At 58.8% G+C, this 26,392-nt stretch overlaps 1 protein-coding gene across 1 annotated transcript; it reads right to left on the bottom strand.

The window, feature by feature from the left end:
• Positions 1-1,609: 1,609 nt before the first annotated feature.
• Positions 1,610-15,241, bottom strand: Metrnl (meteorin like, glial cell differentiation regulator). The gene is made up of 4 exons (XM_046463338.2): positions 14,893-15,241; positions 9,568-9,950; positions 3,052-3,111; positions 1,610-2,142 (listed from the first exon to the last, which is right to left on the bottom strand). The coding sequence occupies exons 1-4, from the start codon at positions 15,054-15,056 to the stop codon at positions 1,823-1,825; spliced, it is 927 nt and encodes a 308-aa protein (XP_046319294.1). The 5' UTR covers positions 15,057-15,241; the 3' UTR covers positions 1,610-1,822.
• Positions 15,242-26,392: the final 11,151 nt, after the last annotated feature.

A 26,392-nucleotide genomic window follows, 5' to 3' on the forward strand; every position in this document is an offset into this window, starting at 1 on the left:
TTGGGGCACCAGTGGCCAGCACACAGGGGCCTCCCTCAGGGCTCCCTTCAACCCCTGGTCAGAGCCTTGGAGCTGCTTCCACCCTCCTTCCCATGTGACATGGCTGCAAGGGCTTCGTGTGTCCCCAGAGAGGCAGCCCACCCTGGGGTAAGGAGACGATAGAGGGAGGCCACCCTGGGTCCACCTGGAGGCCCCTCTGGAGACCCTGTGGTGCCTAGTCTCCTCTCCCAGGACAGGCGTGGGAGGAGGGCAGCCTCTGTTGTCGGGACAGTGTGCACAGGGCCTCAGGTCAGAAGTGGGGGTGTCTCTCCAGGAACATGGACCAGCTGGCTCCTCCTTCACGAAGCTGCCCAGGCCATGGAGGTCTCCCAGGCACAGGCACCAGGCCCCACCTACTCCCATCTGCAGGAACTGGGCGCTCGGCCATGGGGGGCTGACACCTCCCATGGGCCAGTCCTACCCCAGGAGGATGCTTCCCTGCCTGTTCAAAGCTCTGCACGGCCCTAGATCTTGTAAGAACTGCCCTGGCACAGCCTCCCAGGCCTGACCCCATCCTCCTACAGTGACAGGAGGCCACCAGACCCGCCATTCCTGCTCCTCAGCTTCTCCAGTCCCAGGATCCTGGAAGCAGCAGCCAGCAGGGTTCAGCCCTCTTGCTGGGCCAGCACTTCTGTGCTGTGACCTGTCCTGCTGGCCAAACGCCAGTCACTACCACAGTAGGCCAGGGCTGGCACAAGCACTGTTGCTCCATGTCCTTGCCCCTGGGTACCTGCTGCTGCTTGTGACCTGGGCCAGCTCACACCTGAGGACCACATGATGCATGAAGGAGAATGTGAGGTGGGGCCTCGTTACTTGTCACCACTGTGTCCCCTGGTGGAGTGAATGTTCTCCCTAACAAGCTCCACGTCCGTCAGTAACCTCTGAATGTGACCTGGGTTGAAAATAGGATCTTTGTAGATGTATCACGTAAGATGAGGTCACCTGATGGCCCTAATCCAAACAGTGTCACTCTCCATGGAAGGGGAGAGGCTATGTTTCAGGGAAGCAGCCAGGGGACACCTGTGGCTGCAAAGCCAGGGAGAGCCTCCCAAGGGAATGTAGCCCTGCCCACCCCCTGCACTGAGAATGAGCCCCCATTATTATGGAGTCACAGAAACTCTCATGCTCTGAATCATGGGCCACCAAGCCTATACAGGGCAGCCCTCAGTGTGTGGAGACTGGCTATGGGCTCAGGCATCTGGGGGAAGATGGGGTCAAAGACCAAGGCTTGGAAGGGCATGGGCAGGTGCTGAGGTTGGTGCGCCGGCAAGGAGCGGTAACGAGTTGCCAAAGAGCACCCTCAGACGCGAGCAGCCCTCGTGACGTCAGAGCCTAGTCTTCATTCTCTGGCACAGATACAGTCTGCAACCCAAGAAGGGTCAGGCCGCAAAGCTCAGTCTTCAGAAAGCCAAACAAGAGGCAGAGAAGACCAGATGTTCACATCTGGCCCCATGCATTTGTGGCAAGAACGCCACCTCTGGTGTCCGCGGGTTCCCGTGAAGTCTCGCTGACCATCCTGGGCTGCGACGGCTTCAGCTGACGTGAAAACAGCATTAAACCACACACCAAGGCATTTCTAAACATGGGAGTTTGTTTCTCATGAACATTTCTTTTAAAAAAAATATATATAATAACTTAGTTTGCATTTTACAGCATTTCCAGGTCAGGGTGTCCTTGGCTGGGACCTGTGCCCGCGGCCTGCACTCCACAGCATGGCCTACCCCAAGGCTGGAGCACACACAGCCCCAGGAGCAGGACACAGGACAGGTAGCAGCACCCACAGTCACTCCATGCCGATCTCACAGGGGTTCAGCCCCCTCTCTTCTGCATCCCTATACGTCCTTCGGAAGTCACTGAAGCGTGGGGCACAGCCCAGCTGGGCCTCCCCAAAGTGCATGTGGCCAGTAAAGAGGAAGTCCCCATGCCCTGGCCGCACCCCACACTCCAGCAGCGTCAGGATGCGGCCCTGCCAGTGGCCATGGCCCTCAGGTGCTGGCTGAAAGACCCTGCTCTTCTGCCGATAGAGCCTGCTCACCCGCAGATGGATGACTGACTCCTGCCGCTCTGGCACGTGGGTGACGTCCTGGATGGACCCTCGGACGACTGTGGAGGAAGGAGACACAGGTCAGCGAGTCCAGTAGCACTGTAGCTGAGGACCAGCACACAGCATGCGCTACCCCACCCATGCCCCTGACTGTGATGGGCATCAGAACCAGAGCTCTACCTGAACCCTGCCATTTAGAAATGCCCTTCAAAAGCTCAAGTGTAGTGGTAGAAAGTTGCCAGGGGCTGTCCCTGATGCTGGCACTGTGAGACAAAGGTGCTCTTTCTGCTGTGGGCCTGACAAGCACACCTACCTGCTCTGCAAGGGGGCACATCAGGGCAGTATGGGCCCCTGTCAGCCTGCCCAGCCCCAATCCTGGTCCTGGAGAGCAGGACAGTGACATGATCAGAGCTCAGGGAGGGAGCCCGGGGACAGGGCCAGCTGGGCTGGCTTCACGTGCCTACCACCACAGCAGCCGGCCAGCAAGCACCACATGCAAGGGGCCTGCATCCCTCAGACCACAGCCCTGGGCCCTCCAGGGGAACTTGGATGAAGAACAGATGGGGCTTGGAGGTGGTGGCCATCACAGGGTCAGGCTGCCCATTGCATGGTATTCAGAGAACACTGCAAGAGCCCCTGGGAACTGCAGGACTTCAGAGTCCCCAGGGAGCAGTGAGCTCATGTACAAAACAGGACGATGATCGACAGCCACCCAGAACGTCCACCCCAGCTCTCAGTGTGGGTGTGCATGTGTGTACATGTGAGGGTGAAAGTTTGCACACGTGTGTGAAGTCTTCATGCTGTGGGCACAGAAGAGCACCTATTCCATGACCCCCGGGGAAACCATATCCAGCCGCTTCTGCAGATCCAAGAGGGAGCACTGCCCACTTTGAAAGGCTCTTGATCCTGGGCCCAGGGGACCCATGCCAGAGGGACCAAGCGTAAGAGACCTGAGAGGAGACACTCACCAAAGTCACTAGTGCAGACAGCCAGGAGCACTTCGGTGTCACTGCATGGGCGGCACGGGGCTGAGGGGAGAGAACAGATCAGCATGCAGCCTGGCAGGCCCTGGCGCATGCCCTCTGTGGTCAGAAATTCTGGTGAGCCACAAGCCCTCCCCAGCTCCAACACGTCAGAGGCAGATGCCCGGCTGTGCATGATGGCACACGTTGCCATCAGACTCACCACGCAAGACATGTCAATCTTGTGTAGGACCAGGGTGTGTGCCAACTGCCATGTGCCTTGCTGGCACTGTTGTGCCAGAGGAGCAAGGACTCCATGGTGACCACTCTTATGCACCCACCACGAATGCAAAGCTGACCCAAGCCAAGCTGAGCCCCTGCCCCTGGGCATCCACACCCACCCCAGCCTCCACAGCATACCCCAAAACACCAGGGTGCCTCACGAGCAGGCACCTCCTTGCAGCATGGAGATACCCCTTCCCTAGACCAATCTCCAGCCACAGCCCAAAGGGCAGGGCCAGTCCCACAGGACCCAGATGCTGGCTAGAAAGACTGACGAGGCCAAAGATCCACCAAGGTGACGAGGGAGGCAGGGCAGGAGGCAGCACCGGTGCAGGCACAAGGCCTGGGGTGGGGGCCATCAGCTCAGCCCCTTCACCAGACCCCACCTGGTCCCTGGGACAAAGGTGCAAACGCCTTTTAAACTGAGCCAAGCCCACAGGACCCCCATGGCCCCAGAATCCTGGGGCCTAGCTCCCTCCAAGAACCTAGAGGCTACAGCCTCCTCAGGCTAAGCCTCCCTGGCCAAACAACTTACGCAACACACTTCCAGGGTGGCCTGCACCCTGCCCTTTGCCCCAGTTCCCCAAACGTCAAACAGAAACTCGGGGCCGGCCCCAGCAATCCTGGGCGTCCACACACACACTCCAGTGCGGAGGTGTGAGACCTCAGCAAGAGGATTCCCCTCCACCAGTCTGCACTATGAGGCTTGGGAATCCTGGGCCCTGGGGCAGCTAAGGTCCATGCACACCGGGTACCACCCTGTCAGCCTGGAGCTGAACCAGGCTGAGCCATCACCTGACTAGAGGCTGCACTGACCCCCTCAAGCCAGTGTCTCCCAGGGATGGGCAGCAAACGTCAGCTCTTGACTACTGGCCAAGCACTCTCAGGCCAGCAAGAGTGCAGAGGGGCCTTCTGGAACCAGAAGGCACCTGGATCCTTGGAGTCACTCATGTCATCAGATGGGAGGCAAGGCTGGCGGGCATGGAGAGGTGAGTCTGGAGCACTGGCCTCCCTGCCCTGTGCCCACAGCATGGGCTGGGCACCTCCAATGTCAGCAGCCACTAACTGGCCAGCCCACCCAGCACCTGTAGCACCTTGGCTTCTACTGAGTTATCAGGAAAAGCGGAACCACAAACCAGAACCACCCGCTGGTGCCTCCACACTGCCCAGCCCTTCAAAGGATGGGCATCTTCCCACCACACCTCCGAACTCCAGAGCCTTCTGCTGGCAGGGAGTGGCGGCTGCCGGAGCTCCAGACGCCTGTGATGCTCACCCCTCAGATGTCCACCCCATTCCCAGCCAGCCGAGGGCACCTGTGACATTCCCTCGGCCCTCACTGCTGCCCCCTGGGGCTCAGCCTAAGCAGCCCCTGACGAAATGAACACCTGGTGCGGCAGAGGAGCTGACAGGCCCTGGCCACACACGGACCCAGGACCTCAGACCTGTGCCTTCAGTGTCACCAAGTCTACACACATCCCTCTCCCCGTGAGTCACACACCTGTGACCTCCACCAACAGCTAGGGAAAAAGCATGGAGACCCTCCCTCACTGCAGCTGCCCTGACTCACACCCAGCCTCCAGCAGAAGGTGTAGGGACCCCAGGGCAGTCATGGTCCCCAGACCCATCCAGAGCCATTGTCGGCTGAGGTCACAAACCCCACCCTGGAAGCATCTGCTTCTCACTCTGAGCTTGGCAGAGTGCAGTTCAACTTCATGGAAAATGCAGTGTGGACTCTGAGGACAGAGATCTGGAAACAGCTATCAGTCAGAGTCGGGCTCAGGAAGGTCCTGAAATGTGCTCATGGACCCAGCACAAGCTTCTGAGAGAACATGGGTGTGGATGCTCAGGAAATGAACCATCGAATGAACCAGAGGAGGAGGGAATAGCATCAGGCAGGACAGGGACACCTGGGGAGCAGCGTGGGTCCAGCAGGCCGGCAGGTGCTGTGGGGACAGCAGAGGGTGAGGGCAGGAGCAGCTGGCTCAGGGGAGAGTCCTGGACAAGTGGAGCTGGCAGCTAGCAGGCAGGACTGCTCCCCAGGACAGCTGCCGTGCAGGTACAGGTCCAGAGGGAGCCCTCAGGAGAAAACACTGGGGGATCCAGGACAGCCGATGACAGTGAGCATGGCCTTCAACCAAGTGAACAAGGTGTGCACAGGGTGTGGACAGGGTATGGGGAGGACCCGGAGGACTGAGGCTGAGGTCAAGATCAGCCAGCACCTCTAGGACACAAGGAGGGTCCTGGGGTGGAGGCCTCACCTGTCCCTCCAGCTCCTGTCCCTCCTTCCCTTCTCTTCCTGGTGAAGAAGCAGGTGGAGGCCATGCCCCTGCCCCCAGGCCAGCAACCAGTTAAGATGAAAAGTGACCTCGGGGTCGTCAGTGGCCCGAGGAAGCCACTGAGGCCAGAGAGACAGGAGCTTCAGAAAAAAATGAGCCACCTCTTCTGTTTCCAGGAAGCAGTGAGATATCTTTTTCACCTCCAGACTTTGCTGGCAATGCACACAGACATCAAGGCACCCCCAGACTCTAAAGCTCCTGGGGGAGCCTCAGCAGTGGAGGTTCAGGCAAGTCAGCTGGTTACTCAAGCTTAGCAAGCAGGACAGGTTTTCAAGGGGGTGGGAAACTGACCCAAAGGCTATAGCCCCAACCCCTGAACTGCCTGGGCAGTGACTTCCACACCCAAGACCAGCATCAGTGTCCTGCACCTCCTTCCTGGACACCTGCCCTGGGCCTCTCCAGAGCCCCAGCTCCCAGAGCACAGGCTGGTGGAGCCTGCAAGCACCAGATATGTCACCTGGAGATCTGTTACCTTGAGATCCATCAATTTGAGATATGTCACCCACTGCACCTATTCCTTGGAACCAGATGGCACCCCAACCCTCACCAGCCAACCCCTCGGCCCCATCCAGAGTGATGTCTGTTTCCCCAGGCGGCTGGGCCCTGGAGGGCAGCCCCAGACAGCTCCTGCCCATCCCTTGGCCTGGAGGTATACTGGAAAACAGCCCTGTGGCCATCTACACCTCTGTATCCTCTCCGATTCCCTGTGTCAGAGGCGGTGCTGGTACTCAAGCTTCTGGCAAACCCCATGAAGGTGGAGGGCACGGGGTGAGCAGGTGCTGGGGCTGGGTTCACCTGCTGCCTGACCCTATCCTACACCCCTGGAGGAGTGTCCCCCAGGGCTGGAGTCATCTGCTGCCTGATCTCTGTCCTGCACCCCTGGAGGAGTGTGCCCCAGGGCTGAGGTCATCCGCTGCCTGATCTCTGTCCTGCACCCCTGGAGGAGTGTGCCCCAGGGCTGAGGTCATCCGCTGCCTGATCTCTGTCCTGCACCCCTGGAGGAGTGTGCCCCAGGGCTGAGGTCATCCGCTGCCTGATCTCTGTCCTGCACCCCTGGAGGAGTGTGCCCCAGGGCTGAGGTCATCCGCTGCCTGATCTCTGTCCTGCACCCCTGGAGGAGTGTCCCCCAGGGCTGGGGTCATCTGCTGCCTGATCTCTGTCCTGCACCCCTGGAGGAGTGTGCCCCAGGGCTGAGGTCATCCGCTGCCTGATCTCTGTCCTGCACCCCTGGAGGAGTGTGCCCCAGGGCTGAGGTCATCCGCTGCCTGATCTCTGTCCTGCACCCCTGGAGGAGTGTGCCCCAGGGCTGAGGTCATCCGCTGCCTGATCTCTGTCCTGCACCCCTGGAGGAGTGTCCCCCAGGGCTGGAGTCATCTGCTGCCTCATCTCTGTCCTGCACCCCTGGAGGAGTGTGCCCCAGGGCTGAGGTCATCCGCTGCCTGATCTCTGTCCTGCACCACTGGAGGAGTGTGCCCCAGGGCTGAGGTCATCCACTGCCTGACCCACTTCCTGTACCCTTGGAGGAGTGTTCCCTAGGGCTGGGGTCATCCACTGCCTGACCCCCTTTTTGTAACCCTGGAGGAGCAGCCTGCACCTCGGCTCTGGTCTTCTTAACTCCTAGCGTCTCAGAAGCTGATTTTGCAACATGGATGGACTGGCGGGATGGAGTGAGACTCACACAGGTGCACACACACTTGAGCAGGTTCTGGCGCACAGCACCTCTGCTCCCAGTACAAACCAGAACTCCAATTCACTGTGAGTTCCTCTGCCTCCAGCACAACCACCTGGGCTGGCCCTGTGTGCTCAGCCGCTGCCCGGGCCCCAGCTTCTAGCAGTCTCCCGTGGCCGCAGCAACAGCCAGAGCAGAAGATGCTGGTGCTGGCCAGAGAAAGCTCGGAGCTGGCCCTCTGGGGAGGACAACACTGCTGCCAGATGGCTGACACCAACATTCCACATTACGTACCCATTCCCCCAGCATTGACCGCTGAGCAGCCCCCTCCCCTGATACAAGCCAAACACTCCAGGAGAAGAGTCCATCAGCTGCCTTGTACCCCCTGCCGGAGCCCATCACACTGGAGTGTGCCACTCTGACCATTTCTGGGAATGCCAGGATTGGGTTCCAGCCCCTAGGGCCCCAGTGCAGCAGAGCCTGGGGCCTCATTGCAAGTCCTGGTGGCAGCTGCATGGAGGTGCTGCCTCTGACCAGCTTCTTGCCATCCACAGGGCACTCAAGTCACTGCAGGCCCGACCTCGACAGATATCCCAGGGCCAGAAGAGTGTACGCTACAGGATAGCAAGGGAACCCCAAGCACCTGACTCTCAAGACAGAGCAAAGCCCTGGGCATGGAGCCACTGTCCTGCCTGGGACCCCACCATCCAGGAGATGCCTGGAGGCCAAGCTCAGGCCTGAGAGCAGGTGCCTGTGCCAGAGCCACTGCCCCCCAGTGACCCCGTGGGAACCCAGGCAGTGCAACCAACCCCACAGGCCATAAGCCCTAGCCTGAACGCATGGGCAGAGGGAAGGATGGGGCAACAACAGGAGAGTAGGCGGCAGCTCCCAGGCTCTGCCACCATCCCAGCTTACCAGTTGGGCCCAGCATGGCACCGGCAGACTGTGTGTGCTGTGTGTGCAAATGTGAGTGGTCAGGTGTGCACAGACGGCAGCGCACACCCGAAGCTGCTGAGACACATCCTGTACCAGGGCAGAGCTCGGCCACAGGAAACATGAGCCCAGCAGAATGTCCTTGAGGCCAGCCCACATTTTCATCACACAAGGGACACTCACAGGTCTTCCTACCTGGACCACACTTGAGTCAGAAAGCGTGTACCCGTGTTCAGAGTGCCCCAGGTGTTATTTTCATGGCGAGTTTACCTCCAGGGCCCCAGAGTGTGGCATCCCCTCCCCTGGCCCTCCCATCCTCCATAATCACTGGCCCAGGAAAGGGGAACTGCCTGCTCACAGCCCACGGGCTGGAACCTGTCCTGCAGCTGCAGGATCTGAGGACATCTCCTCTGTGCCCACTTGCAGGGATGTCTAGAGACCAGCACTGTCCACAACCCCCATGTCAGGAAAGTCTGCATACCTCAAGACGGGAAAAACCCCAAGGCAGAGCCCATGGCCCTCACACAGCACACACAGTCTGCTGGGGCCATGCTGGGCCCAACTGGCCTCAGAGAGACTTTCTGTCAGGACCTCTCCAGGTTCTCATGCTGTCAGACACTGTCCAAAGGGGACACTGCACTGGTGCCTGAGGCTGCCACGCCATCCAGGGAGGAGTCCTCCCTAGGCGTGCCTCTTGAGGCCCCTCAGGCACTCCCATGGGTGATGGGGTCTCACAGCCAGCCAGAGCCCCTTCAGAATTCTGCATCTGTCCTGCAGAGCAGAGCAGCCACTGCCCCAGAACTGGTGGATGCAGGACCACCCCTCCTCCGGGCCATGAGTCACCACCCAAGTCCTCACCCAAGCCCAACACCTGCTCCTGCTGCAGACATCAAGACCAGGACCAGCTCACGGGGCCGTGCAAAAGCATGGCCCCTCTTCAAATGCCTCAGACCCAGTGGATTTGGAATCTGCACCCCAAGCCACCCTGGTCAAACACGCACTGCTCCACCAGGTCAGGAACACCAAGGTCCCCGGCTGCGGCATCTCAAGGGGTTGTGGGTGGAAGGCTGCATTTCAAAGGTAGTTTGGTTTTGAGGTCCAACACCCGCCTTGCTCCCCAATGAGGGCCTGTGTACAGGGGACTCAAAGGGCTCTCCAGACCAACATGGCCTGGCAGGTGTGCCACTTCAGGTCATGACCCTTAGTGTCTTCACAGGGGAGCCATGGAGAATATCGGACGTCTGGCAACACAGTAAGCACCCCCCACCCCCGCCGCCAACCCCCATCCCCTGGTCTACTCACCAGAGAGTGTGTGGCCCAGCCGCCTGCGCCCGCTTGTCAGCTCATACTGGAAACCCGTGGTCCTCCTGCTGATGTCCTGCTGGGGTGTGGCCTCCACAAACAGGCCACCCTGCTCCAGGCTGAAGCACTGCACCTGTCCGGCATGACTGCTCCCATCCTGCACCAGCAGCCTCAGTTCTCCAGTTCTCTCCAGATAGATGTTGGCCCCAGAGGAGCCACTGAAGGGCTTGATGCACACAGTCAGCCCTCGGGAGGGCGAAAAGGTGTTGGGCCGCAGGTTGACAATCAGTGCCCCAGTTGGGTACATCCACTCCACGGAGCCGGCTGCGCAGCGCAGATATACCTGCTCCACTTCCTTCCTGTGAGCCTCATGGGTCAGCCCGCTGCAGAAGATGAATAGAATCAGTCAGAGCCAGGGGGAGGCCGCACCCCTGCCCAGGAGAGCCTGTGAGGCCCCACCCTGTCCACACACCCCACCCACCCAGAAGTGCAGGCACTGCCCCTGCACACCTGTCAGGAGAGTGTAAGCCCCACCCTTGCACACCTATCAGGAGGCTCCACCCCTGCACGTCCCGGAAGAGTGTGTGAGATAGCCCTCCACAACCACAACCCCTCCACAACTGCTGACATACAGCCCACTGCCTGCCTCAGTGCCCACCTCCCCTTCAGGGAGCGGCAGAACCCAGCAAGCCACCTCTACTAGCCTCCCCACAGGCTGCCTCCAGAGGGCCCGCTCCAAGAGTCAAGGCAGGTTTACGTAGCACTGAGGAGCACAGGCATCCAGGTGCCCAGACCCTGGCCCCGCCCTCCAGGCTCAGCATCTGTAGCCTTCAGATGGAGTCTCAGCCAGGTCCCTAAGACAGGGAGACCGGGCCCCTGGGAAGTGAGAACTGCAGAGGGCGTGGTGGTTCCGAAACATCCAGGAAACACTGTCACCAACCAGAGTTCCAATCACCCCAGGAGGGCCTGGACCTCAGTGGAAAGACAAGGCAGAGCCCCACTGGGTGAAAAGTGAGCCTCACACAGGTACAGAGGTGGCAGCACCTATGACGACATGCTCCAGAGGTCGGCTCTCAGCCAGCTAGGAGTGTTGACAATGGGATGAGCTCCACCTCTGCCGCGCAGGCTCTGCTGCACTGGGCAGCCTTGCTGTACTTCCTCCAAGGTGACAGTCCACTCTCCTTTCACTCCCTGGGCAGCCTGGGGTACCTGCATGGCCAATCATTTCTAAAAGCAAGTTCAGTTGTCACTAAAGCAATACCCACTACAAGAACAAGGGAATAACCTGGGGGTGGAGAGGGAGGTGAAAGGCCCGAAGGTAACCAGGCCGCACACCCCCAGGGCTCAACAGGAAGATGAGTGAAGGTGCTGCTCTCATCAGGCAGGCCCTGAGAAATCAAAACAACCAAAACATGGTTCAGCAGCCCAGAACTTTAATGTAAATGCCAGCTCCTCGCTGACGGTGACGTCATGGGCACCGGCAGACCTGGAACTGAGCCAATGACTTCAGATAAGTGTCTTATTACTTGAAGTTTGGTTCTGATCAGATCTCAGACAGGTCTGCCTACATTCTTAGGATTTTTATGTGAAATGAGCAGTGCTAACTCCAGAGCCCTGGCCCCAGCAGGTCATGAACACTCTGCAGAGGAGAGAGGGCACCACACAGTTCCTATTTACTGCCGGGTGACTCAGGCATGGGGCCCCTGAACCTCGCTTTTGCTATGATGGCTGGCTGCAGGCTGAGGCCACAGAGTCACTCTGCAGACCACATCAGAAGGAAGCATCAAGGGTGAAACCTCTGGCCCACTGCCCACCCCCACAAGGCCCTGGGTCATGAGCAGCCTGCCTGGGTCACACACGCAGAGCAAACTAAAACTCACACAACCTCCTCTGACACCTATGGAGAGATGGGCATAGTCACAGAGCTGTGTGGAAACTGTACCAAGTGGTGCAAGGCAGACACACCTGGCCACAGTCAGTGCTGTCCTAGTGCAGTCTCCAGTTTCTGGCATCAAGACACTGACACTTACCCTGGGTCCAGGCACAATCCTCAACTCTCTTTCCCCAATAAACTGCCCAGTCTACGTCTCTGCTTCCATCTCAGGGCCCTGAGGGTTGGGAGGGCAGAGGCCCAGCACCAATCTCTGAAGCACTGTACTCTTCTGCACAGGGGGAAAGAGGGAAGCCTGCCTTCCACCCCAACTCAGGCAGAGCAGAGGGAACCCTCAAGGTGATAGTGTCCAACCACAGTACCAAGGCAGAAGGACCTGAGTTTGGAGGCTGTTGACCCAACCTACACTTGAAGCAAGAGCTTCCCATGATGTCCATCTGGCTCCATGTAATGAGAAGGAAGTAAAACAGAGATGGACCCACAGGAAATGAGGGGCCCATTTCCTCACCCTTAGCCATATCTATACCCATCCCAGGGCCAGTGACTGTGTCTTCTCCATTCTCTAAAACATCAGGTCAACAGGAATCCAAGTAGATGCTCAGCATGGAACCAGTAGCAGGTATTGCTCAAGACCCCCACATAGACAAACAACTATCCTGGTTCCTACCCCACAACCAAACATCCAGCAAGACCCCCATGTAGACCAACAACTGTGTTGGTTCCTGCCATACAACCAAATATCAAGCACCCAGCAAATGGGAAAAAAAAAAAAAGGTCTATGTAAGGTTGCTACAATTGCAGAAGTGAATACATTATTAATGGTCATTGATGATGGCATTTTACCATCTTCAAGAGATGCAGTTGCCACACTAAGCAAAACTGCAAACTCCACCGCACTGCTGTGATGAAGCCACAGGGTGAGCACAGAATTGGATCAAGTCCACATCGTGACACTGGCAAGGGTATTTACAGATTAGTTAAGCTGAATTAATGCTTTTATTTAAAAAAATCAGCAAGCATCACCCAGGTAGACATGCCTGTGGGCACCTTTATGGAAAAGATGGTAAATCCAGCAGACTTCTGAGGACCTGTTGAAGCAACCTGAGCCAGCCCCAAACTACTCACACCTACAGCTGGCGAACCTCAAGTCACCAGGACAAGACAGTTGTGGTTGCTGGAGTGAGATTGGTCCTGGATCATGGGCAAAGTCAGAGGTTCTGCCCCCAAGGCTGCCTTCCACTTCCCCATCTTGCCAGAGAGCCCAGGTGTGGCTGCACCTGCTGTACCCCATGACACCAGTGGGAAAGTTCATGGTTCACCTTTATGGTCCCTGGGTGATAAAGATTGGGGCACTGGTCCTGCCTCCTACACAGGAAGAAGGATTTCAAAATCTCCAATTTGATTGCTTAGAAATACCCAGAAGCACCAGCACATCAATGTGAGTGGCCAGTGTCCCTTCCTAGCAGGGGTCAGAATCCACCTGCTTGCTCCGCCCTGTGCTGTGTTCCCACAGCTCCTAAAGGGTCATAAACCATGGAGTTAGCAAGAAAGCCAACAGACTCCTGGGTTTCAACAGGAGTCAGCTGATGTGTGAAGTGTATTGATAAATGGGGTAGCAGCTATAAGGCAAGGGAGCTTGGTTTATGCTCCAGGCCCTGCCTCCTCTCCGGCAGCTCCAAGGGTCCCTCAGCTGTCCTTCGCTAGGTTCAGACTTTGGGAGAGGTGCCATCAAGGGAGTCCAAGGAGGATGTTGGCAGACAAGGCAAGGGGCCCAGGCAGTGTTCATGCTTCTGCACATAGACAGCACACAGGTACTGGACAGCACACCTACCCCTTCTGCAAACACCTAAATCTCTGGAGTTCTGGGCATCCTAGGCTTGGAATTGTAGCCCTAGACATGCAGTCCTCTGAGGACCTGGGAAGGAAGTTGGCTTCAACTGGAACCCAAGCTCAGGGACAGGGACTGGGTTTTCTGGTTTTGATCTGCTGGAGCAGGACACCCCAAAGCCTTGAGCTGGGGTGTACTGATCCACGGGAAGAAGCTGAGAGCAGGGATTTTGATATTATGGCTAGAGCAAGGGCAGTCCCAGAGAGTCAGCATCAGAGGCTCCCGGCCAGCTCTGTGCTGGCGCCAGCATTCCCGAGGCCAGCCCTCCCCCCAAGCTCCAGCCACCCTCAGCCCCAATCTCAGCTCCTGCAGGCAGGGGGATTTCTACTGAAAGGGAGGCAGAAAACTCCCAGTGAGGTAGGCAGTGCCCAGAGGTCTCAGGAGCCAGGGGCTGATCTTCAAGTCCAACCCCTTGGCAGGAGTCTTTCCCATCGGGAGGGGGAGTTGATTGTGGTCATTGTGGTTTCCTCAGAAAACTAAATGCCGTGAATGTCCAAGATGACCAGCCATGCCCTGCTGACGCAGAACCTGGCGCACCAGCTCAACACCCAGCCTTCTCGGAAAAACGGCTTCACAAAAATCACCCGTGACCGCCCCCACCCAGAATGAGCTGTCTGCCGCTCGAGTCTGTCTTTCAGCCCAAGGACTACAGGCTTGGGTGGGCGCGCGCCCGGTCTCGACACCAGACCTAAGGGTAGCCCCAACCCACAGCGCCTGCAGAGTAGACGCGCATTAGCGCAGCGCGCTTCACAAACTGCTGAATTGTCAACTTCCACCGCACAAAACCAGCTCTGCTAAACCCGAGGAACCTCCTAGGTGCCCGGCACGTCCCTGGGTCCTTCCCGAGTAGCTGCGGCTCCCAGGCACCGCGCCCGCGCACAGTTGTGACCTGCACCCCTTTCTGCATGTCACACTTTGGTTTCTAAAAAGTCCTCGGCTGCCACCGCGAACGGGGGAAAGGGGGGGGGGGGGTCGCGGAGCCCGGCGCGCGGCTGCCAAGGGCGGCCTGACCTTCACAGGGCGGGGTGGGGGGCTCTGTCCCGCTATACTCGGCCCGGCGCACAGGTGTCCGCCTGCGGCTGGTCTCCCAGCGGACGTACTACAGTCAACGTGGGTCTCGTTCGGTCCCCGAAACCGCCGCACCCGGCCATCCCTTCTCGCTTTGCCCGACTCCTCCCGGCCTGGGGCGCACAGCTCCCGCCACGGGCAGGAACCCGGAGGGCGCGACCATGGACCCCGCCCGCTCCGGCTCCCACTGAGCTGAGCTCTGGACTCGGGACCAGCGCTGCGCCCGGGACGAGTGGGCGGCCGGCCTGGGCAGACTCCGCGGTGTTGCGGAGGTGACTCCCCAGGCGTCCTCGGGGCAGGGACCTGGACGCCTCGGGCTCTTTTGTTCTGGAACCGGGGACGGGGATGGGGACATCGAACTCGGCCTGAAGAGCGGCCCCCGATCCCGCCGCGCTGGTCCCAGCTCGGGAGCAGAGCCAACGGTACCGGAGGACTTAGATCCGGGCGGGTTGGGCCGGGGTCGCTCCGCGAGACTCACCTCCCCTTCCAGCTGCATAGGTCGCTGGAATACTGCGCGCCCGCGCCGCCCAGCAGCACCGCCAGAAGCAGCAGAAGCGGAGGGGGCGGGCCCGCGCCCGGGACGGGGGGCCGCGGCCACAGATGCCCCGCGCGCCCCCCGGTTACCCGCGCCGCGCCCCGCATGCTCCGGCGGGGTGGGCGCTGATTTCGTGTCCGCGCCCACCCAGCAGACCCTCGACTGGGCGCGGCCGGCGGGGCGGGCTCCGTGTGCAGGAGGGTCACGTCGCGCGCCTCCAGCGCCCCCTGTTCGGCCGCCCGCCCATCCCGGCCCGCCTGGGCCGCCGCGCCGCAGGAGCCGCTGCAGCCTCGCGCTAAGAAGCGCGCCCGCCGCCGCCGCCAGATCGTCTGAGTTGGCGAGTCCGCAGCCCGCGGCCCCGGCTCAGCTGGGGGGTGGGCCTATCCCGCGCCCCGCCCCGCCCCGCCTCCGCGCAGAACCCCGCCCCGCCCCTGCCCAACCTCCGCGTCCCCGACCCGCGCCGCCGCCTGCGCCGGAACCTCGCCCCGAGCGCGCGCTCGGAGCTCAACGTCCCGCGCGCCCCACTGGACGCTGCGGACCTCTGAGTGCGCAGTTATCTTGGTTCTCACAGTCGGTGGTGGGATGAGCGAGGGACGCAGAGAAGGTCTTGGAGAAGAGCCGAGGCCGGAGCACGGAGGCCCTGCCGGATGGGACGGCGCAGCGGGCGTCTGCGCCTGCACCAGGCGGGTTCGGGGAGAACCCGAGATCGAACGCTCTCCCCTAAGCCCCCACGGTGGAAGCGCTGTGGCCCATCCTCTCTCCTCACCAGCCGGTGGCTCTCTGGCAAGTTCTTGGCACCTCACCCTCCGCAGAATTTGTGCTTGGAGGAGGTTCCGAGTCTGTCCCGGCCTACAGCCCACCCGGCGGGGAGGCCCAGCTTCAGGCCTGACTCCACTGTACAGCGTGCTGGACTCTGAAGCGTCCAGTCCCCAGAAAGGGTTTGTGTGTATCCCCGTGTCTTTCCAAGGCTCCCTGAGGACCTGTAGCCACTGCTTGCGCCTGGCGCTGTGCGCTGCTGCCCACACCCAACACCTGCCCACCTCCGGTACTGCTTCATCAACCTGGAAGGTGAGGTTTGTCTTTACAAAGGAGACCATCCTGTACATTGCAGGATTTTAACAAACTGGCCCCTATTCTAGATGTCAATAGCACTCCTTCTTTCTGCCCCAGTTGGGCCATCCAAACTGTCTCCAGACATTACCCACCCCTCCAAAAAATTCCTAGGTTGAGAGCCAGATGAGAATCTGGGAGTCTAGTTCATTGGATGGTGACTATACAAAGGGGTGGGAAAGGGTGGAATTATGAGTCTGCTGGACTGAGAAATACCTGGCTCCGAGTGTGTATCAGCAGCAGCTCAGTGCTGGGGAAGGGCCAGGGGCCTAAGGAGCTGGGGAGACCAGCTGCCCAGCCTCCTGTGCTCACCAGGCTGCCCTGACACTGGGATTGCAGCATGGCCAGACCTGTTTAGGACCCTGGAACAGAGCAGGCCTACGCAGCCTGGAGCCAGCACTGCCCAGCACCTGAACTGATATCACCCGAGACTCCTGGCCAGGAGTCTTGTGCCCCAGAAACCCATGGGCTTCCTGGACTCCTTTGCTGGCCAGGTTTGAGACTCTGTCACACATGTGCACCTCAGAGCTTAGAGGCCTGCTCCACCAGCCCCACATCCCCTGGAATGCACTGCTGCAGGTATCCAGGTACAAAAGCACTGGCCCACTGGCATGTCTGAAGCAAGCCACCTCCCACACCTCAGCACTTCTTACCCGGGGGCACACAGCCCAGCAGGCCCTGTACATCCTGTAAGGGCCATAAGGCTTGTCAGAGTCCCCCCATCACATTGTGGGAGGGGCAGGCAGCATCCAAGGAACACACTGAGAGCTAGCAGCTTTCAGTGCCCTGCCCAAGGCGACCAGGGCTGATGCTGGTTTCATCCCAAGGCAGAACCCTGCCACCTGAAGGGCTGCCCAGCCACCTGTGCCCACTGGGCTGCCCTGACCCTGGAATTGCAGCATGGCCAAGTTAATTTGTCAAAGCCCGTGAATGTATAGCCTGAGAGCAAACTGGAATGTAGACCGTGGTGTTTAGTTAATAATATCCATATTGGTTCGTTGATGCTAACACTTGCACACTCTAATGCAGGAAGGAAATCTCGGTGGGGGGAAGGGAAGGAATTCTCTCTGCAATCTGCTCAATTTTTCTGTAAATCTAAAGAATAAAGTCTACTCATTCAAAAACAAGCAGAAAACGAGGGTAAGAATGAATGACTGCCTATGGGATTCTTGGGAGAATCCCATAGGATATTGGGAGAGGGACTGGCCCCCAGGACTCAGCTCCCTCCTAAAGGATCTCTAAAGCAGGAATTTCCAGATTCCCATCTTTCTGACCCTGGGTGGGTGCCACGGCAGCAGAACTGGTCCCAAGCTGTTACAGGAGCCTGTGCCCTGTTGGCTTCTGGGGAGTCTTGTACCCCAGAACCCCATGGGCTTCCTGGACTCCTTTGCTGACCTCTGCCCTGGCCCATCAAATCAAATGCCCTGGAGTTGGGACTCCTGGTGGTCAGTGATGTCAGGCTCCTGGGGGCAGGAAGATGGAGTGGCTGCTCACCAGCCACCATCCCCTTTCACCCCTGGGTCCTAAGGGTCCTGGCCAGCCTCTGAGCTCTCCAGGGCCATCTCTCCAGGAGACTCTGTGGGGAATGGTCCTGACCTGTTACTCCAGGGTGCTGGGAAGGTACCACTTCCCAGAAGCACCTCGTGGCTAAGTACAATAAGAGCCTGCAGTAGCACCCCTCCCACCCCACAGGGGAAGGGGCAGCTTCACATACTCCCTACGGTGTCTGTGAGGGCACGGAAGCTCCCTCTGCATCCACACACATGCACTGAGGCTGAGCTGCAGAACTGGAGAGTTCCAGAACCCACTAGAATCACACTTGCCTATCCCTGCATCAGGGAGAATGGGGATAGGGGACCCTGGAGTACACTTCCCCACCCCAGATGAGAGTAACTGAAAGGCTTGAGTCACCTCCTTGTTGAGGTTTCCCATGAACTCTCTCAGTCCTCCCCTAGCCAGAGGAAGAGGCTGGGACTGGTACTCAGGGTACACCTTCCACCCTAGAGTTTAGGGTCCGTGGCCCACACAAGAGTTGGTTGCTTTCAGCCTCAGTCCTCATCTCTTTAAGATTCCACTGAACCTCTCCTGAGCACATGTGTGATGAGTACCCCTTGCTGCTCTGAGCATCCTCTCGGCTTAACCAGGTCCGAGACCCAAAGAAGCAGGGCCTGGATGACACCAAAGGCTCGGCTGTGTGTGCCTGACCCAGGAGTCTTACAGCATAAACTCCAGACTCCCACATTTCATGGGACCTGTCACTGGGGAAAGATATGCCTGGGAAAGGCAGCTTAGTGGGACCAGAAACTTCTCAGCCTTTCTGAACGTTGGATGCATGTGGCCCTTATGGGTGGTGGGTGGACATGGCTTAGCACCTGTCTGGTTCCCAGGGCTGCGAGGACTGTGGCTGTTTGAGTCTCAGCCACCTGCAGAGGGGCAGTTCTCAGGTGATGGAGGTTCCTGACACCAGGGCACAGCGCTCATCCCTGGGTGGTAGCTGATAGCTGAGGGTCTCTTCACAGCTGGGGTTCCCAAAGCTAACAAACAGCAAACTGAACGCTTGCTCAGACTGAGGTTTCCCAGTGAGCACCGTCAGCTAGCTGGTCTGTTCTACAAAGTGGCCACCACCTGAAACCATCCCTGGAGAATCACCGTCCTTCCCCAGAAACTGGACACGCCCAGTGGACATGGAACTTCCCACACACATGCTCAGGAATCTTCTCTTCACGTTTGAAAACATCTTGAGAAGGTTGACAATCGTGGCCCCTTGGTGTTCCGAGAAGAACACCCACCCCACAGCCCTCCAGAGCCACCCTGTCACCCAGCTTCCCCCTGTGAGGCCACTTTTGCTGACCTTCCCATAGAGACATAATCATCACAATTGTGGTCCGTGAGGCATCCCGAGCCAACACTGGTAATTTGACATTCAGCAACTGCAGCAGGTAATGTGTAATTAAGACATGAAACACAGACACAGAGGCCCAGCCGGCCTCAGCCCAGTCACCCTCACCATGTAATTCTGTACCTAACCCTTCCCTAACCTAATTTGTTGGCAGGTTGTGCTGTCTGTGCATCATAGAAAAGCGGAAGGGAGAGTCCAGCCAGCTTGGCTGGACCCGAGGGGTTGTGCCTGGCAGGCCTGGATTGGTGGGCAAGCCATGGGGCTGGGCGTCTGGCCTTGGGTGGAGCCCTGCCACAGCAGCCCAGCAGTGGGGTGCTCTGTGTGCTGGTATCACCCCCACTGCTATCACCACTGTCTGTAGCAGCTGCTCCTGACATCTGGGGCTTGCTCTCACCCTGCCCAGCTGTTGGCAGACCAGGACCCAGGAGCAGTGAGCTGTATGACCCCCTCAGTGCCGGACTCCCCCAAGGCAGTTCTCCACAGGGAAGGCCCAGTTTCAGGAGGGGTCTGACCATGTGGAAGGTGGATTCACATTTGAAGGTGACAGTCGAATTTGCAAGTGGACCCTAGGTGTGTGCTGAGGCCAGGACTGTGAGCACAGTGACTGGGCTGAGTGACAATGCACTGGCCCAGGCTGGGCTTCCTTGAGCAGCTGACAGACCTTAGGTGCTGTTGGTGAAGGTGGGGGCCAGGTAATTTTTCCCTGACTGGGAGGTGTAGAGAGGAACAGCCCAGCATCGGGCTGGCATTGAGGGGCAAGGACACTCCTCCACGCACAAGTGTGCCCAGGTGGTCAATCCCTGAAGAAGCCACAGATCTCTGCAAAGGAAGATGACACTGCAGAAGATGAAGAGAAAAGAGGTGGAGTGCGAGTAGGCCACCTGAGGACAGTGGCCGCAATCCGAGGTCCAGTCACCCGCCAGGTCTGTGGCCACTCACGACATGGGTCAGAGATGTGGCTCTTCCTCTCCAGCCAGCCCGCTCACTTCAGAGGAAACATCCGGCAGAAAGCCTGGAAGGATCAGCCCCCCTGCCTCAGGCAGGAGGAGTGTCCCACACCATGGCAGCACCTGCAGCCCCAGACCTGAGCCTCTCAAGTCAGGCTGTGCAGGGGGCAGGTGTAGCCGCCCACTCGCCCTAGGAAGGCTCTGCGTCTCTTGTGTGTCATCTGGGAGCTGCAGAGTTTAGGGCACTCCTGACCTGGAAATGAGGGGCAGGAGCCCGTCTACAAGGCTGAGCCGTCACGGTACTGATGTACTGGGCGGTCACGGAGCTCCAGCACAACCAAGGAACTGTCAACGGAGCTGTGTGCCACATGTGACATGAGCAAGTATGTTCTCATTGGCCCCATACCTGTTTCTGAGCCAGCAATTGTGGCCGCCTGGGAGCCTCTGTGCTCAGATGGGTCCCCACTGATCGGCAGTCCCCTGAGGGTTCACTGCTGGCTTCATGAACTGATTGAGGGTGGTCCTAAGAGTGTTTCCCTGCAGAGGTCTTGGCAGCCCCTGTGGGCATCTGAGCCCAGAGGGCACTTCTCTGTGGGCCCACCTGCGGCCGCCCTGCAGAACCAACTAAGAGCAGCTGTGGGTGCAGACACACTTGGGAGACCCGGGCTCCTGTTTTCCTGCAATTCTGCAGAGAGGAGAACTCATACTCCCTGTGCTGGTGGCCTTTGGATTCCTGCCAGAGGAAACCCTCCCCAGCAGACTGGGCAGCTGGGACAGTGGGGAGCCGTGCCCTGTGCCTGGTGCCAACCTGCCTGAAGCAGGGCCTGGACAACATCATAAACCAGGACTCAGGTCCTGCCAAGGCTCTAATGGGCTGCAGTGCCCATGCTAGACAGAACCAGGTCCAGTGGACAGGTGCTGTTGAGAGACTGGGCTGTCTAGATGTTGGGCATGTCACTGCCAGGATGGCAGGTGGGAAGGAGGCTTGGATGGTTCAGTCATCACCCAGGAGCTGTCCAGCTGAACGGGGCATGACCTCCCACCTGCAGGCCATGGGCAAGGTCCCAGCTGAGGGCCCAGGGCAGTCAGTTCTGGGCCCGCCCGACCGTGGCTGCCCCAGCCCTGGTGACTCAGCCCAGTGGGTGGGTGTAGCTGTAAACACCCTCCACCAGGTGCCTGTCGGTGGGGCCCACCACCATCCCCGTCCTCAGCCCATCCCATCCTGCTCCTGGAGAGGGCCAGGCAGGGAACAGGCAGCTCAAGACTGCCCCCAGCTGGAGGGGCTGAGAGCCAGGCCTGGGGCCTGGATAGATGTGAGCCATCTTGGGGACATCCTGAGGGCAGGGCCCAGTAGGTGCATCCAAGCCAGGGGGAAAGCAGGACAGAGTCCACCTGCCCCAGGTTCCAGCGGATGGACAGTTCCGCCCTGAGCCCAGAAAGAGGTGGAGCCAGGGATGGTAAGTGAGTTAGGATTAGGAAAGACAATGGGGACAAGTCAGCAAAGCCCTCACCTCCACACGCAGCCCCTCCCTCACCAGGCCAGCTCCTCTCAGACACTGCCCTGGCCCAGCCGTGGAGGAGCTGTCCACAGAGGCCTCCGGTGGCCTTGACCTGCCTGGGGTGGCCTGCTAATGGGTCCACTCCTGGGGCCCTCCCACGCTTAGGCCCCTGTTTTCTGGAGTGTCTTGAGCAGGGGAGGGGTGTGAGGAGGCCCTGCCAGGCCAGGGACAGCAACGGCAGCAGGCAGACCCGCTGGGGTCTGCCTGAGAGTGAGGAGGACAGCCGGGAGGCCACAGTGGCCACATTCCCTGACATGGCATGGGCCCATGACATGGCAAGGCCTCAAGCACAGGACCAAGGCCCCCAGGTGTCAGAAGTCACCCGTGAAATGTGCATGGACCAGATCAGCATGGTGACCATTGAACAGGAACATCTGGTGTTTGGGGACTCCCATGGCACTCCTGCTGGTGGGACCGCCCAGATACACAGGAGCTCCTATCCATCTCTGCCAGGTTGCACACAGCACCGGAGATGGGTGACCTGCTGCCGCCACCTAGACACACAGCCTCCCAGAGATGGGTGTGGCTTGTCAAGATGCCAATCAATCTGTTGATTACAGGACACCATGAAGCAAGACTCCACCCCTGAAACCTTATCCCTGCCTTTAATGGATCCCCTTAAATAAACAACCAGAGCCATTTTGTGACTATTCTCTTCCAACTCCTACCGGGACTGGAAGAATCTATCAGGCGCGCCCTTAAAATTAGTTTTCTGACTTTGTCTCTTATTTCTTCACCAATTATTTCAGACTTTATTTTCTCAGGTGGTTTATCCCCCTCTGAGCAGGAGAAATTACCCTGGTGAGGTGCTGGTCGCCACATGCCCTGACATGGCACCTGACATGGCATGAGCCATGGCCTCAAGCACAGGACCAAGGCCTAGGTCTCCTGGGTGGAGCCTGAGCATGACATTCTTAACACTTCCCCAATTTTCCCACAATGGTTAGGTTTTGCTGAAAGCACAGTATTAAGGAAGGAAGGAAACAGGAAGGGAGGTAGATTATTCCAGAATCTGGAGGACACCTTGACCCAAAAGATAACCACAGCCCAGGGTCCCTGCTGGGGTGCTGCTGAGAGAGAGAGTGGCCCAGGGGGCTTTGGGGTGGCCAAGGAGCGTGCACCACTGACACAGTCACTTGGGGAGGAGGCCAGGCTGGTTCCCCTGGAACCCTGCAGATGGTGAAGCCAGATTTAAAATTAGGTAGTCAGTGTAGTTAGGTAAATCGGGTCTAATATCATATCGAGTGAAATCTAAAATGGAGGCCATGCTGATAATGATTCCGGGACACGCAGGACAACTCATGGAATGTTAATGAAGTCCCAGAAAGGCCCTAGGTCCACCCCAAAGAAATGTTAATGGAACCCAGGAAACAGCCCCCAACAGATTTGGAGGTAGCCCATCCCAGAGAAGTGATAATGAAGTCCTTCCTGCCCAGATTACTTGTTTGGCCCACCTGTGTCCCAACCCTTCCCCCTTACATTCCATCACCAAAACTATAAAAAGGGGAACACATTCGCCCTTCAACGGATTCCACCTCTTGGGTCCCCTTCTTCCTCCGGGAGAAGTCTTTTCTGCTGTCCTTTAATAAACTTCTAATTTCTACTCTGACCTTGCCTCGGCGTGCTTCTCTGGTGTTATTCTTCAACATTGGGGAAGCAAGGACTCATCACCGGTCAACAGCAGTAACAATGGCACGGCCACCTCACCTGTGGCCTTAGTGTGTTGTGGAGAAAAGGAGGTGGAAACGCTATTCCTAGTCCAGGGAGCCAGGTGAGTGCCTCCAAGCACACCTTTAAACTACAGGTGCGAATGTGCCTCTCGATGGGGCTGGACTGTTCTCAGGGTTCCCTGTGGATTGTAGCTCGCTGTGGCTGGTGCTGTGTGTGTTACTGGTCCTGTGTGTGTTGCTGGTCCTGTGTGTGTGTGTGTGTGTGTGTGAGCTTCTCTGAGGGTGTGGCCCAAGGCACTCCTCTCGCCTTCAACAGGGCCCTATAGAGTTCGGGTGGGCAGCAGTACTGGCACCCATGTAGGGGACAGGATCTGGTTTCCTGGATACCAACAGCAGAGTCAGGCTGGGTGGCCAGGCTTCACGGCTCAAGGTCTGGTTGTCACCCAGGGAACGTGGAGCCCGTGAGGCACCAGCTGGGGTGGAGGAGGAGGTGAAGGAGGTGGTGCCAACAAGAAGCCTTCTGTGGGCATCTGTGAACCTGTCCTCACCCTCTTCCGGTTCTGGAAGGGGCAGGCATTGTGGCTGCCATCTCCCTGGGTGACCCAGCTTCCCCTCAGCGCTACCCACCCCATGTGTCCTACTGACCCTCTCCAGGGCTTTGGGTCCCTACAACCTTCACTCTGAAATAGGTGTTTTTGTTGTTATTGAGCTCAGCTGGTGAGCTGAGAGACCAAAGTCCAAGCTGTGGTCCTCTGGGAGGTGGGCAGAGTGGTGCTGACCGGCTGGGCTGGCTGGGAGCTGGACCATCCTTGTCCACCCTCTGCTGTACCCCAGAAGGCTCCACAGCCAGCACGGCACTCTGCCCTGATGGCAGCACCCAGAGACCCAGCACGTCCCGGTCATGAGGTCCAGCACGCCCTCCCCACCACGCATACAGAGGGGCTCGAGGAGGCTTTGGCCTGAAAGGCCCATGCCTGAAGGCAGCTGGTGCTCAAGACACCTTGGGGAGGCGTCCCCATGGTGCCACCCTTGCGCTGCACATCTGAACCCCAGGTCCCCCTCTTAGACCATAAAGCTATATCCTCCTGGCCGTCACCCTGAGGGTACAGACACTAGCCAGACTCGTCCCAAGAGCAGCTCCAGCCCTGAAGTCTCCCACCCATGAAGGGAGGAGTGGCAAGAAGCTGCCAGACCAGCTAGGATGGTGGGCGTGGGCAAGCGTGTGTAGGCGTGTGGGGGCATGTGAGCGTGAGCAAAGACCAGGAAAGACCTGTTTGGGAACAGCCCGGCCCTGCTGCCCCAGCCCAGCTTGCTGACCTGGGCAGGACCTCACCCCAGTGCCCGTGAGGTGGCAGGACCACCGGAGCCCCACCCTGGCCACATGTGGCGAGGGGCAGGCTCCTGTGGAATCAGCCTTACGGGCTTCTCTCCGGGTTGGCTCTCCATTGTGCACATAGAGCTCCGGCCACGAGAGCGTGAGCGATCCATTCTCTGATTTCAGGTGAACTCTGCGGAAGGTGAAGTGGGAAGTCTCTCTCTGCATCTCCCCGCGGGAGGCTCCGGTTTCGGGAAGCACTTTCCCTCAGCCAAACCTCATGTGTTTCCTGTGCTTCCAAAAATGCCCGGGCAGGAAGCACTCAACCTCAGAAGGCAAAAATAGCCACATCCCCCTTGCCACCGCCCCCGGCCGCAGAGCAGCTGTGCTCCCAAACGCCTCACTGCTGGGTTGACCTTGTCTTGTCATTTTAAATCAGCTGACCCAACGCGGCCCACGCCCTCAGCCTTCCCCAAAGGACTGAAGCTAGCTGGGCCGGGGTGCCTGTCTGTGGCTGCTGTCCCAGAAGTGTGGAGGGCCCAGTTGGGGCAGGGGTGGAGCCAGTCATGAGCTGTGAGGGGGCTCCCAGGACCCCCAAGCTCACACCTGGGCCCAAGCACCCTGGTGGCCAGCAAGGCCAGCAGGACATAGCACCTATGGCAAGGAAACAGGCCTGGAGAAGAGGCAGGTCCCAGGTGTGGACACCCACACCACTGGGCACACCACCAGTTTGTACACCTCAGTCATGCCAGGGTCCAGTGGGCGGGCCAGTGGCGGCAACAGGTGGCCATCCCACATGCCCCAGCACACCACACCGCCTACCCTGGCAACCCACAGATGTCTGCACTGTCACCTCCCTGAGCTGGAAAGCAGGCTGAGTCGCTCACTCCTGGACAGAGCCCTGGGGCCCCGGGGGGATCTGGGGCTGTATCTGTCCCTCTCACAACCTTTCCTTGTAGAATCTCACATGCCCCGATGAGCACACGTGTGTCTTCTGGGGGGACAGGACTAGGACCTGCGTGAGGCTACCTGCTGTGCCCACGAGACTGGAGACTGAACAAATTTCTTGTTACCAAAGAAATGTACCTTCACTATAGAAAATGCAGACTAACAGAGGGGACAAAAGAGAACCCTGAGACTGCCCATGGGAAGAGAGAATGAGGCTTCCAGGGCCAGGGGCGTGGGGCTGGACGTGGTGTTCTGGTGTTCCTCAGAGCCCAGATAAGGTCTGTCGAGAGGGCACAGCCGGTCAAGAAGCGTCCATAGCCAAGGACTCCCCAGGGAGTTGTTGGCATCCATGACCAACAGCACGGCTTGAGTCTCATGGCTCACGCCTGGGCAGAACAGGGTCCCAGGGTGGCCGGGTCCCAGACACTAGCCTGACCTCACAAGAAACACACATTAGGTCTCTGTTCAGTTCCTGACACAGAACCCCTGGACCTCTTGGCATTTCCTGGTTGAGAGTAGCGTCCTTTGCCTAGTGAGGACACCTCGGCATGATGGAGCTTGGACGCTTTCAGCTTGGGATGCCGGGGGGGGGGGGGGGTGGCATGTGCCAGCCTGCCAGGGACAGAGGCCTCACGGGGTCTTGTGGCACACACCTCCCCATCATGGGTTCCTCTTGACGTCCTTCAGAGTGGACTCCGCTGCTGGGGTTCAGGGACCAACCTGAGTTGCTGGCTGCCTGAAGGGATTCTGGGGTTCAGGGTGTTCTGTGCTAAGATCAAGAACCTTCCCGGCCAACCGGGGACACAGGTTCCATGAAAGCTGAGGGAGCGCAGCCTCTGGTCTTTGCTTTTCTCAGGCTGGCAGGAAGTCAGCATCGGGTCTCTGGGAAACAGACCCCAGACCCAGAGAGGGTCTGTCCCTGAAAAGTCCACACCAATGTCCTGTCACCTTCCCATGACCTGGGGACCAGAGGACTAGCCAGCTCCAGTTGTCTG

The sequence above is a fragment of the Marmota monax genome, unplaced genomic scaffold, assembly GCF_021218885.2.
Source record: "Marmota monax isolate L192 unplaced genomic scaffold, Marmota_monax_Labrador192_F-V1.1 WCK01_AAM20220418_F8-fsc00220, whole genome shotgun sequence".
Taxonomy (NCBI): Eukaryota; Metazoa; Chordata; class Mammalia; order Rodentia; family Sciuridae; genus Marmota; species Marmota monax.

Coding starts and splice junctions, on each gene's coding strand:
- Metrnl (XM_046463338.2), bottom strand. CDS start 15,056: ATGCGGGGCGCGGCGCGGGTAACCGGGGGGCGCGCGGGGCATCTGTGG. Junction 9,951..14,892: donor CTATGCAGCTGGAAGGGGAG/GTGAGTCTCGCG, acceptor CATCTTCTGCAG/CGGGCTGACCCATGAGGCTC. Junction 3,112..9,567: donor GCTGGGCCACACACTCTCTG/GTGAGTAGACCA, acceptor CTCTCCCCTCAG/CCCCGTGCCGCCCATGCAGT.